The 12,731-nt window shown below is 63.4% G+C and overlaps 1 protein-coding gene across 2 annotated transcripts in view; it reads right to left on the reverse strand.

Moving 5' to 3' along the window:
• Window positions 1–12,731, reverse strand: part of CELSR1 (cadherin EGF LAG seven-pass G-type receptor 1) — a 129,200-nt gene that overhangs the window by 15,040 nt on the left and 101,429 nt on the right. For both annotated transcript variants that reach the window (XM_074272097.1, XM_074272096.1), the window contains exons 16-25: window positions 12,458–12,559; window positions 11,757–11,851; window positions 11,065–11,274; window positions 10,547–10,730; window positions 9,890–10,033; window positions 8,713–8,914; window positions 8,318–8,485; window positions 7,097–7,223; window positions 5,308–5,508; window positions 2,207–2,381 (exon numbers count right to left, since the gene is read on the reverse strand). In XM_074272097.1, coding sequence (XP_074128198.1) covers window positions 2,207–2,381; window positions 5,308–5,508; window positions 7,097–7,223; window positions 8,318–8,485; window positions 8,713–8,914; window positions 9,890–10,033; window positions 10,547–10,730; window positions 11,065–11,274; window positions 11,757–11,851; window positions 12,458–12,559 — 1,608 coding nt within the window. The remainder of the gene's footprint in view (window positions 1–2,206; window positions 2,382–5,307; window positions 5,509–7,096; window positions 7,224–8,317; window positions 8,486–8,712; window positions 8,915–9,889; window positions 10,034–10,546; window positions 10,731–11,064; window positions 11,275–11,756; window positions 11,852–12,457; window positions 12,560–12,731) is intronic.

Genomic DNA, 12,731 nt, shown 5'->3' on the forward strand with positions numbered 1-12,731 from the left:
GGGGATGTCAGAGAATGGGGATGTCAGAGAATGGGGGATGTCAGAGAATGGGGGATTCAGAGAATAGGGGTATCAGAGAATGGGGGATGTCAGAGAATAGGGGATTCAGAGAATGGGGGTGTCAGAGAATGGGGGATTCAGAGACTGGGGATGTCAGAGAATGGGGATGTCAGAGAATGGGGGATGTCAGAGAATGGGGGATTCAGAGAATGGGGGTGTCAGAGAATGGGGGATGTCAGAGAATAGGGGCGTGTCAGAGAATGGGGGGTGTCAGAGAATGGGGGATTCAGAGAATGGGGGATTCAGAGAATGGGGGTGTCAGAGAATGGGGGATGTCAGAGAATGGGGGGTGTCAGAGAATGGGGGTGTCAGAGAATGGGGGATGTCAGAGAATAGGGGCGTGTCAGAGAATGGGGGATTCAGAGAATGGGGATGTCAGAGAATGGGGGATGTCAGAGAATGGGGGATTCAGAGAATGGGGGATGTCAGAGAATAGGGGCGTGTCAGAGAATGGGGGGTGTCAGAGAATGGGGGATGTCAGAGAATGGGGGATTCAGAGAATGGGGGTGTCAGAGAATGGGGGTGTCAGAGAATGGGGGTGTCAGAGAATGGGGGTGTCAGAGAATGGGGGATGTCAGAGAATGGGGGATTCAGAGAATGTGGGTGTCAGAGAATGGGGGATTCAGAGAATGGGGGTGTCAGAGAATGGGGGTGTCAGAGAATGGGGGATTCAGAGAATGGGGGATTCAGAGAATGGGGGTGTCAGAGAATGGGGGTGTCAGAGAATGGGGGTGTCAGAGAATGGGGGATGTCAGAGAATGGGGGATTCAGAGAATGTGGGTGTCAGAGAATGGGGGATTCAGAGAATGGGGGTGTCAGAGAATGGGGGTGTCAGAGAATGGGGGATTCAGAGACTGGGGATGTCAGAGAATGGGGATGTCAGAGAATGGGGGATGTCAGAGAATGGGGGATTCAGAGAATAGGGGTATCAGAGAATGGGGGATGTCAGAGAATAGGGGCGTGTCAGAGAATGGGGGGTGTCAGAGAATGGGGGATTCAGAGAATGGGGGATTCAGAGAATGGGGGTGTCAGAGAATGGGGGATGTCAGAGAATGGGGGTGTCAGAGAATGGGGGTGTCAGAGAATGGGGGATGTCAGAGAATGGGGGATTCAGAGAATGTGGGTGTCAGAGAATGGGGGATTCAGAGAATGGGGGTGTCAGAGAATGGGGGTGTCAGAGAATGGGGGTGTCAGAGAATGGGGGATTCAGAGAATGGGGGATTCAGAGAATGGGGGGTGTCAGAGAATGGGGGTGTCAGAGAATGGGGGATGTCAGAGAATGGGGGGTGTCAGAGAATGGGGGTGTCAGAGAATGGGGGATTCAGAGAATGGGGGATTCAGAGAATGGGGGGTGTCAGAGAATGGGGGTGTCAGAGAATGGGGGATGTCAGAGAATGGGGGTGTCAGAGAATGGGGGTGTCAGAGAATGGGGGTGTCAGAGAATGGGGGTATCAGAGAATGGGGGATTCAGAGAATGGGGGTGTCAGAGAATGGGGGATTCAGAGACTGGGGATGTCAGAGAATGGGGGTGTCAGAGAATGGGGGATTCAGAGAATGGGGGATTCAGAGAATGGGGGTGTCAGAGAATGGGGGATTCAGAGAATGGGGGATTCAGAGAATGGGGGTGTCAGAGAATGGGGGATTCAGAGACTGGGGATGTCAGAGAATGGGGGTGTCAGAGAATGGGGGATTCAGAGAATGGGGGATTCAGAGAATGGGGGTGTCAGAGAATGGGGGATTCAGAGACTGGGGATGTCAGAGAATGGGGGTGTCAGAGAATGGGGGATTCAGAGAATGGGGGATTCAGAGAATGGGGGTGTCAGAGAATGGGGGATGTCAGAGAATGGGGGTGTCAGAGAATGGGGGATTCAGAGAATGGGGGGAGGACCTCCCAACAGGAGAGAAGCTCGGTGTCCGAGGACCCCTTGCTCCAGTCCCAGCCCCGGGGCTTGTTGGAGCCCTGGAAACCTTGCAAGAACCGGGGAGGTGGAGACAGCTGGGCCACACTCAGGACATGCTGACTGCACTCTCAAGGGCAGAGGGGGGCTGGCTCCGTTTCAGAGAGGGGGAACTGAGGCCCCGAGGGCCCAGAGCAGACCCGCGCCAGCCCCCTGGGGGAGCCCGGGAGGGGCTCTGTGGCGCTGACCTGTGACGACGGCCGGGATGCCCCAGCCCAGGACGTAGTAGAACCTCATGTGTCCGGAGTCGATGTTCCTGACCTCGGTCAGCATGCGGTACACGTGCAGCCCTTCCACGAAGAGCCAGGCGAACGTGCTCAGGTAGAAGTAGTGGAGGAGGATGGCGATCACTGTGCACGTGAACTGGGGGGACAGCGGCAGCCCGGTGAGGGGGCGCCCCCGCGCCTCCCCTGGGCCTTTGAAGCCCTCCCCGATCCTCGGGGGACACTCTGCCCCCCGCTCCGCCCCCTCCTCACCGCCAGGGGGGGTTCTCCCCTGCCTGTCGCTGCCATCTGGCCCCAGGCGGGTGTCCCCTTTTTTCCCAGCTACCACTGGGAGCGGGGGCGAGTTTCCTGCCCACTTCACCAAGGGGCACCGCGGCTGCAGCGGCGCACACGGAGGGAACGGCTTTGGCTCGGAGGCCCCCCCCCCCCCCCCCAGGTGTTCGCAGAAATGCAGAGCGGGGGCTTGGGTCTGCCCCTCCTTCCTCGGCCCAGATGTGGGGAAGAGTATCCCTCGGTCACCCCCCACGGGGGCTCCCAGTGAGAAGCTGCCCTGGCAGGGGGGGGCCCATGGGTGATGGGCGGCCTCCCGGCCCCCCCCCCCCCCCCCGCGGGGGCTCCCAGTGAGAAGCTGCCCTGGCAGGGGGGGCCCATGGGTGATGGGCGGCCTCCCGGCCCCCCCCCCCCCCGCGGGGGCTCCCAGTGAGAAGCTGGCAGCGGGGCACGGAGGCGGCAGGAGGAGCCGCGGAGGGCACGGCCGGCACCCAGGGCTCAGAGAGAACTCCTCCTCGGGCATGAGTCCGGTCTGCGCCAGGGCGTGAGGTCAGCAGAGAGCAATGGGCCTGGGGAGCAGCCTTGCACCCGGAAACTGGGCCCAGAATGCATTGCTCCCTGGGCAGTGAGGAGAGTCAGGTGCGACGATGGCAATGAGACCACTAGGGGGTGCCACGTAAAAGAGAAAAGGGTCCACACGGGATCCCAGCCCTCACTGAGAGCCTTGAGGAAGCCCCAGGGACCTGGAACTTCCTGGGTGCGATGTGCATACAGCAGGTGCTTCCTAGCTGTTCACTGCTCTGGTACAGATCCCTGCAGGAGCCGCCGCCAAGGCCCTGATGCCTCAGGGACATGGAGCGGGCACAGAGGGAGGGGCTTCTGAGCTGGCGGGGGCAGTTCTCGTCTCTCAGAAGGGCACAGATCTGGGGCGTCCGGCTCCGGTTTTTATTCTTTTCATTGATGGTTTAAAAAGTTGGGTCTATTAAGATGGAGCAGTGGAGAGAGCACCAGCTCTGGGGTCAGGAGGACCCGCGTTCAAATCCAGCTCGGACACTTAACACTTCCTGGCTGTGGGACCCTGGGCAAGTCCCTTACCCCCAACTGCATCAGCCGAAGAAGGGGAAAAGGTTATGTTTGTTGGAGACTTTCCTTCTGAGAGCTGCCACGGATGCAAGTCAGCTGGGGGGGGGGGCCCAGGAGGCAGAAGGGGGCTCAGGCCGGAGGCTGCGCTTACAGGTGCCACCCTTTCCTCAGGACGGCCCAGGTGTCTCCTATGTGCGGCTCCACCTACGCAGGGCTCAGTGGGCGGGGCCCTGGCCATCCCAGAGCACAGGAGATAGAAATGGCCGGCTTTGCCACAGGAGGAGAAGGATGCAGAGAGAAGCAGAGAGAGGTGGGGGCGCAGAGAGGGGCGGGGCAGGGGCACAGAGAGAGGGGCGGGGGAGCTGAGAGAGAGGTAGGGGCGCAGAGAGGGGTGGGGCAGGGGTGCAGAGAGAGGGGCTGGGGCACAGAGAGGGGCGGGGGGAGCAGAGAGAGGTGGGGGAGCAGAGAGGGGCGGGGGCGCAGAGAGAGGCAGGGACGCAGAGAGGGGCGGAGGCGCAGAGAGGAGCAGGGGGAGCAGAGAGAGGTGAGGGCGCAGAGAGGGGCGGGGGAGCTGAGAGAGAGGGGCAGGGGCGCAGAGAGAGGTGGGGGAGCAGAGAGGGGCGGGGGGAGCAGAGAGAGAGGTAGGGGCGCAAAGAGAGATAGGGGTGCAGAGAGGGGCGGGGCAGGGGCACAGAGAGAGGGGCGGGGGGAGCAGAGAGAGGTAGGGGCGCAGAGAGGGGCGGGGGGAGCAGAGAGAGAAGTAGGGGTGCAGAGAGGGGCGGGGCAGGGGTACAGAGAGAGGTGGGGGAGCAGAGAGGTAGGGGTGCAGAGAGGCAGGGGCGCAGAGAGGTAGGGGTGCAGAGAGAGAGGTAGGGGCACAGAGAGGGGAGGGGGCGCAGAGAGGGGCGGGGGCACACAGAGAGGCAGGGGCGCAGAGAGACGTACACTCCCTGCTCCCGCTTCCTGCCAACCCTGCTGAGATCACACTACAGAGAGGCTGTTTGGCACTTTGCCATCTTGGCTCCATGTCTGGTACGCCCGGCCCTGGCCTGGTAGCCTCGGCGGAGCTCACCGCTAAGAACAACGGATAAGAAATGAATTGCGGCATCTGAGAAGAGCCATGGATGGTCCGGAGTCGCACAGATGGGAGGGTCTGAATCATCCTCCCCTGGCCTCACTTTTCTCATCAGTGCAATGGGCAGAAAACAGCCCTACCTTGAAGCCAACATCAGGGCGTTCTCCTAAGCACCCCGTGGCTCTCCTTCCTTTCCTCCTCCTCTTCTCCCTCCCTCCTGAGGTCCAGCCCTTACCTCTCTCTGGAGCCCTAGCCTCACAGACCCCACCGCCTTTAAACTTCTCGAACTGAATACATTGGAGGGACCTCAAGCTCCCCGTGAGCCAGAATTCACTGTCTTTCCGTAGTTTGGCGCAGCGCCCGGTACACAGAGGAGCTTAACAGAAGAGCCTGAGACTGCACTGTCACAGCCCAAGTCCAGCAGCCCCGGGCGGATGATCCCGAGACCCCCCCAGGTTAGAGATTCTGGGCTCGAGTTGGGCAGATCCTGGTGCCCACGGTTGTGTATGCAGCAGGCGCTCGATACATGCCGAGCGGACGTTTCAAGCCGCTCCGGCTGTGTAAGAGAGAAGTGACCCCCGCCCGCCCCCTCCGGCCTGGCTGCGGCCCGGGCCGGGCGAGCCGTGGGTGTAGTTACCGGGTTCTCCGTCTGGTCGATCCCGATCACGAAGACCAGCTGGGAGGAGAAGAGGGCGGCAATCAGATTCCGGTGGATGCCGTGCAGGTTGGCGCGGAGCGTCCGGAGCAGCAGCAGCAGGACCAAGGCCAGGAGCAGCGCCACCAGGGAGACGGACACGCCGGTGTAGGTGACGATCCTCAGGGGGAGCACCTCGCCGTGCTGCGGGACCGGGAGGGGGCGTTACAGGAGCGGGCGGAGGCCCAGCGGGACCGGCCCGCGATGCAGAGGGAGCAGCTGCTACCGAGGCTATCTTATCGTAAATTAGTATATATTATTATGATTATGCTAATATAGGATGTATTACTGTAATTATGGTGATACCTAATGTTATAATTCTATTAATATCTATATTTAAGCACAGATTAAATATAATATTTAATTAAATACTTGTAAATATTTTAATAATATAAGATAATTCAATATCATAATTAATATTATGAATAAAATGTAATTAAATGTATTTAATTACATTTTATTTATAACATTAATTATGTTATATATGTAGATATAATATGTAGCTATATTAATAATCTAATATTTAATTCAACATAATCAATAATATTATAAATGAATGTAATTAATTATACTATCTAACATAATATATTTTAACATGTTATTATTATTATATCCCCATTTTTAAGAAGAGGAAACAGACGCACAGCTAGCCCATGTCAGAGGCACCTTTCTCTCATTACGCCATTTACAGCTAAGCAGGCCTAGGCCGGGGGGGGGGGGGGGGGGGGATGGGGGCTGGGACAGATTCTGCTCCCACGCGAGGGTCGAGGAGCTCGTGCTCTCCTAGCTGGCTTCTGGGCCGCTCCCTGCGGTCCACACTCCTGCCAGCCCCGGCCCAGCACGAGGGAGCCCAGGAACCGTTAACCAGCCATTGTTCTGGCGCTCTGGGGAGGCTCGGGAGCCCAGGCTACGGGCTGGGGGCTTATTCCCCCCCCCCAGCTTTGTTCTAGAATTGCCCTGGGGCCGCTCCCCAGAGATCTCAGCTCTGGGACCTGATGGACCCACAGTTCAGGAGATCTCCGGGCTGCGGGGACTCCGCTTGTGCAAAACCATTAGGAGACAACAGGTACCTGTGTGTGAGCCTGAGAGGTGAGGAATTAACTGGTTCTTAATAGTGGATGCCTCCTCCGTCCCTGACACCCCCTGTTCTAGGCTCCCTCCCAGCCCTGACATCCCCTGTTCTAGGCTCCCTCTCAGCTCTGATACCCCCTGTTCTAGGCTCCCTCCCAGCCCTGACATCCCCTGTTCTAGGCTCCCTCCCAGCTCTGATACCCCCTGTTCTAGGCTCCCTCCCAGCCCTGACACCCCCTGTTCTAGGCTCCCTCCCAGCTCTGACATCCCCTGTTCTAGGCTCCCTCCCAGCTCTGATATCCCCTGTTCTAGGCTCCCTCCCAGCTCTGACACCCCCTGTTCTGGGCTCCCTCCCAGCCCTGACATCCCCTGTTCTAAGCTCCCTCCCAGCTCTGACATCCCTGATTCTAAGCTCCCTCCCAGCTCTGACACCCCCTGTTCTAAGCTCCCTCCCAGCTCTGACATCCCCTGCTCTAAGCCCCCTCCCAGCCCTGACGTCCCCCGTGTTAAGCCGGGTTTTCCCACCCCTGTGTCCCGGAGCCCCCACGCTCATCGCTGAAGCTTGGGGCCCTTTTCAGGAATATTTCTCTCCTGCCTTAGGCACAGCCGGCTGAGGGGAGCGAGCGTTTCCGGAGTCCTGGGCCTGCTCGGGCCGTCTCACCTCTCGCTTGGAGATGTCCATGAGCACGGCCAGGCTGCTGGCGTGGGCGCACTGGCAGGTGATGTGGCTGCTGTTTCTGGAGACCAGCTCGCACCCTTTGGCCGACCAGCCTCCGGCGCTCCGGCTCCTGCAGAGGGACTCGTTGAGATGGGCGGTGGGCCCCTCCCCTTGCGCCCCGGGGGCACCTCTCCCCAGGTTTTACGGCCCCCACTGGGGCCCGGGGGGTTCCGTCCCAGGGAGGGGCACCCGGGGAGCCCTCCACCCTGGCGTTCTCTTTGGGCCCTGGGCCAGGACGCTGGCTCTCACGGCCCCCGGTCTGGGGCAGACGGGCTCGGGGCACGGGCTCCAGAGGCCCCTCTGGGGCTGGCGACTCTCCCACGAGGCTTCCTGAGCCTGCTGCCCACCCCTGTCCTGGGGGGGCCGAAAACCAGGACTCTGGGAAGGAGGGCGTGGCCGTCAGCACCGACCACCGGGCTCCCCATGGGCGCTGGGGCCTAGGGGGCTGAGACTACTTACAGCCCTTGGGGAGGAGAACCGGGAGTCGGGGGCGGGGGCTGAGGAGGGACAATAAGGCTCCGCTGTGGGGGGCCGTCTGTTGGGGGGCGCCTTTCATCTGAGGATCCCCGGGCCTTTATGGGCCCCCTGGGAGGCGAGTGCTCTCGGGGAGTCGGACCTCAAAGCCACGAAAGCCAGAGAGAGCCCGCCGTCTGCTCAGCTCTAGGAAAGTGGCTCTCCCCACCGCCACCCTCGGTTTACTCATCTATTAAATGGGCTGTGAAAGTTAATGGGATCTGGGCCCCCTTCTGAAGGTGCTTGGAGGAGAGGTGGGCGGTTAAAAGCGGTGACTAATCGCTGCTTCTGCGGGGAAACCAAGAGCCGCTGCCGGGGAAGGCTGAAGAGCCGTCCTGCCGGGAGCGGTTAGACCGTTTTACAGCCGCCCTTGTTTGGGGAGGAAGCAGCCCCGGCCGCCTCTGTAACGAGGGGCAGGCCCCTGTGTGCCCGGGCAGTGCCCTCCCCTCTGGGCCGGCCTTGCCCTCCACGTCCCAGCAACCGTGCAGTTAGCCCTACTGTGTGCCGGGCTCCGAGCTTTCGTAATAGTAGCAATAGCTCGCATTCACCCAGCACCCACTGTGCGCCGGGCCGGGATGAGCCCCCAGAGCCCCCCGGTCCCCGGCCACTCTCCCAGCTCCGGGCCCGCGGGGTCAGAAGCCCAGGACGGACCCGAGGGAGTGGTTCCAGAACACGCAGACCGGCTTGCTCCTCTCCTCCGTCTCCAGCAGGGTGTACTGCACGAGCAGGGGGCGCCCCGGCGGGCCGGGGGGCGGGCCCCCCTCGCTGTGGAGCAGGGCGCTGACGATGGGGGTGTTGATGACGGGCCGATGGGGCAGCCTGGAAGAGAGGGGGAGAGCGGCAGTCACGGAGCTGCGAGGGCGGGCCTGCCGGTGGTCCCGCCGCCCCGTCCCATCGTCCCTCTGGCGCCGGGGGCCGCTCCCCGGGCAGTCCGTGTGGTCCCATTTGGCCTGGCGTTTAGCCCTCCCTCAGCCCCCCGCCCGGCCCGTGGTCAGCCCCGGCCGGCATGGCCGCCCTGCTGCAGGCCTCTGGGGGGAGGCCCTCACCGCAGGCTCCTCCGGTCAGGGTCGTACTGCTCGGGCAGCAGCTGGCCCAGCGAGCGGTAGATGAGGACCAGGGCCACCGCGTGCTGGCTCCACTCGTCCGGCTGCCGCCTCCTCCTCTTGGCCAGGGGATCGCCGGGGGCCGGCTCGGCCGGCTCCGCTCTGGGGGTCACCCTGTGCTTGAAGGGTCTCACTGTGGCCGCGTCTGCAAGGTGGGTGCCTGAGCGTCAGAAGGGTGGGCCCGGACCGGGAAGGGGGCTGGGGACCGGAGCGGGGGCAGTGAGGAGGGGGGCAGTGAGGAGGGGGGGCAGTGAGGAGGGGGGGCAGTGAGGAGGGGGGGAGTGAGGAGAGGCGGGGGCAGCGAGGAAAGGAGGGAGGCAGTGAGGGGGGGCAGTGGGGGGGCAGTGAGGAGGGGGGGCAGTGAGGGGGGGCAGTGAGGAGGGGGGGGCAGTGAGGGGGGGTAGTGAGGGGGGCAGAGGAGAGGCGGGAGACAGTGAGGGGGGGCCAGTGAGGGGGGGCAGAAGAGAGGCGGGAGGCAGTGAGGGGGGGCAGTGAGGGGGGGCAGTGAGGAGGGGGGGCAGTGAGGGGGGCAGAGGAGAGGCGGGAGGCAGTGAGGGGGGGCAGTGAGGGGGGGGGGCAGCGAGGAGAGGCGGGGGGGGGACCGGAGCAGGGGCAGTGAGGAGGGGGGGCAGTGAGGAGAGGCGGGAGGCAGTGAGGAGGGGGGGGCAGTGAGGGGGGCAGAGGAGAGGCGGGAGGCAGTGAGGGGGGGCAGTGAGGAGGGGGGGCAGCGAGGAGAGGCGGGAGGCAGTGAGGAGAGGCGGGGGGGGACTGGACTGAGTGGGGGCAGCAAAGAGAAGCTGAGTGTTGGCTGGGCCAGGGTACCCAGCTACAGAGAAACCTGCCTGGGGTGTGACTGCTGACCCCCACGGTGCCCCCCAGACCTAGAGTGCGCCCCCAAATGTGTCTGCTGAAGTCTGGTTTCCCGGCCCAGTCGCGAGGTCCCCGGCTGAGGGGCTTTCTCCCTCTTCCCACGTGCCAGAGCCCCGTCAGAGGCGCGCCGGGGGCACCAAGGAGCCCGAGGGGCTCGGCGATGGGAAGAGCTCAGCGACCCCGGCCAGCGCCCAGCCCGGTGCCCCAGACAGCGGAGGTTCAGAGCTGCCTCTGGGGAGGCCGGGCCTACCTCTCCTGTCCGCGGGCTCGAACAAGTGGGCGGGGAACAGGACGGAGGACTCCAGGTCCTTGGGGTGATCCTCGTAAACCTCCTCGAAGCGCGGCACCCTGGCGCCCGAGAAGTTGGACTTGGCGAAGATGTCGGCGGCCAGGACTGTAAGAGAACGGCCTTGGTCCTGGCGGGGCTCTGGCGGGAAGGGCGCCCCTGTGTCCGCAGAGCCCCGCAGGCGGCAGGTCTGCCCGGGGCCCGTCTGACCCTGGAGGAGGTGAAGGTCAGGGAGCCCCCCACTCCACAGCCCGAGGGGGACCTCCCCAAGACTTCCCCCCAAGGCTTCCCTGGCGTGCCAGGGCTGGGCTGGCCTGGGGAATTTAGGACTAAACACAAGACTCTGTGTGTACCCCTTGGCCCCAGGGAGTGGGAGCTGGCAGTGGCAGCAGGATTGGGGGCCCCCACGTGTACCCCTCAATCCCAGGGAGCGGGAGCTGGCAGTGGCAGCAGGATTGGGGGCCCCCACGTGTACCCCTCAATCCCAGGGAGCGGGAGCTGGCAGTGGCAGCAGGATTGGGGGCCCCCACATGTACCCCTCAATCCCAGGGAGTGGGAGCTGGCAGTGGCAGCAGGATCTTGGGCCCCACCCCTGGGCCCCTCGGGGCATTCGGGGCTTACTCATGTTGGCTGTGATGATGACGAAGGGCTTCATGTAGGTCCTCCTCATGTTCTTCCCCAGGTTGGAGAAGTAGTCCTCGAAGTGCTGGAGCAGGCGCGCCGTGCCCGCCTCGGCCCGCTGGATCTGCTCCCAGGAGTCCCTGTGGCGGGGGTCCAGGAGGGCGCTGCCGGCTCGGACGAGGTTCTGGAGGGAGGAGGGGAGGCGGGGCCAGTGAGCGGGTGCCCGGCCCCGTGCCCTTGTCCGCTCTGCCGGGGTTATCACCCCCATTGTGCGGAGAGGAAACTGAGGTCCTGTGAGCGAGCGATGCCCCCTGCTTGCCCCGCTCCCGGGGAGACGCCGTGCCCCCACTTCTCCGGCCCCCTCGGCTGTCCCGGGAGGTCCCACGGCAGAAGCGGAGCAGCTGGAAGCCAGACTGGGGGCTGCGTCCGGCCCCAGGCTCGAGGCCGCCATTGGTGCACAGAACTCGGGGACAAACGAGGGCGTCCCCGAGGGGGAGGAGGCCACCCCAGCCCCCCACCTCATGGAACTCCGCGTCTCTGGTGGCCGCCAGGTCGAAGCCCTGCTGCCGGCTCTCGTACTGCAGCACGTGGAGCAGCATCTGGTACGCGGTGCGCACGTCGTTCCCGTACAGGATGCCGGCGGACCCGGTCACGTTCTCCAGCGCGCGCGTCAGGCGGATGGACTTGTCCCCGTCCATCCTGGTCTCGTTGCGACGAAGCTTCTCATTCTGAAATGCGAGAGGAAAGCTCAGCTTCCCAGAGTCAGCACTGCCCGTTTACAGTCCTGGCTGGGCACGTGAGCACTTAAAAGGGCCACCATCTGATCCCTGGCTGCCCCCCGAACCTCCCGGATCCCGGAGACTCTCCCGCTAAGTACCAATCAGTTCCTGCATCCCAAGTCGTGTACGGAGCGCCCGCTTTGGGCACTGGCTCTGGTGCCCATCCCGCACTGGCACTCCCCTTGGATGCCTCTGTGTGGCCTTGTCAGAGCACAATCTCCCCCAAACTCGCCCAGCCATGGGGACCCCGGGAGCCTGGCGGCTGGCAGGAGGGGCCAGTGGGGAGAAGTCTCAGCGCCCACAGCTGGAGGGAGGGCTGGCATCTGCCCATGCACGGAGAGCCTCCACCAGCCTGACCCAGAGGGCTCCCCAAAGGCGTCATCGCCCGCCGGTGGGGTCCACAATAAGAGGGAGGGAAGCTGCTCTCGTACCATGGTCTTCAGGCCCAGGAAGGAGGACGTGGTGCAGTTGAAGAGCTCCGGGGGGAGCCAGCCCTTCTCGCTGCTGCAGTGGCGGATGGCGTTGCCTGGGGAACCGAGGCAGAGCAGCGGGTGAGAGCCCCGCGACCCACCCAGCACACTCCTGGCACGAGGCCCAGCTGGGACGGAAGGCACGCCAGAAACACGCTGGATATGAGGCAGAATAAAGGCGAGGGGGAGGAAGCACTAACCCCTGGGGGACCAGGGCACGGCCCGCCAAGGCAGTCTTGGAGAGAGCTGGGGGAGAGCATCCTGGGCGAGGGGGCCGGCCCAGGCAAAAGCATGGAGGTGGGAAGTGGAATAGCAAGCGCTGTGTGCCCTGAGACGTCGCCAGGCCGGTTGGAGATGTTTGGGTGGGGTCAGCAGGGCCCATGGAGCTCGGGGCCCAGTCCGCCACCGGTCCATCCCCAGCACTCTCTGGGACTCGGGCGCCCCTCGCTCACAGAACAGCCCTGGGAGATGCAGGCCCGAAGGGCCCTCACTAAGCCCTCGGCGTCTCCCTGAGGGACTCACTCCCAGGATTCCCCAGGGACCGCCTCTGGCCCTCCTCGTCGGCCCCCTCGGGAGCAGGGGCGCAGCCCCGGCCCGCCTGCTGCCTTGCTCCATCGCCACGCCAACCAGGCAGGCTGGGACCGGTCCACACTCATGCTTACCCACGGATCCTTTGGGGCAGGGCACGGCCGCTGGCTGCCCAAACTTGGTCTGCGGCCACCAGATGCCGGCCTCAAATGCACGGGGACAGCCGCTGTAGATCACTGGGGCCCGCCGGAAAAAACAAGAGACGCCTGACGTTAGGAGAAGCGGTGCCCCAAGGGCCGGGCAAGGGCTCCAAGAACCCCGGCCGCCTCAGAGTGGGCCTTGGTGTCCCCATAGCCAGAGAGGGAGGCGGGCGGACGGCCCCTAAAGGCCTCCAGCTCGTCCCTCGGA

Source organism: Sminthopsis crassicaudata, chromosome 5 (assembly GCF_048593235.1).
Source record: "Sminthopsis crassicaudata isolate SCR6 chromosome 5, ASM4859323v1, whole genome shotgun sequence".
NCBI lineage: Eukaryota > Metazoa > Chordata > Mammalia > Dasyuromorphia > Dasyuridae > Sminthopsis > Sminthopsis crassicaudata.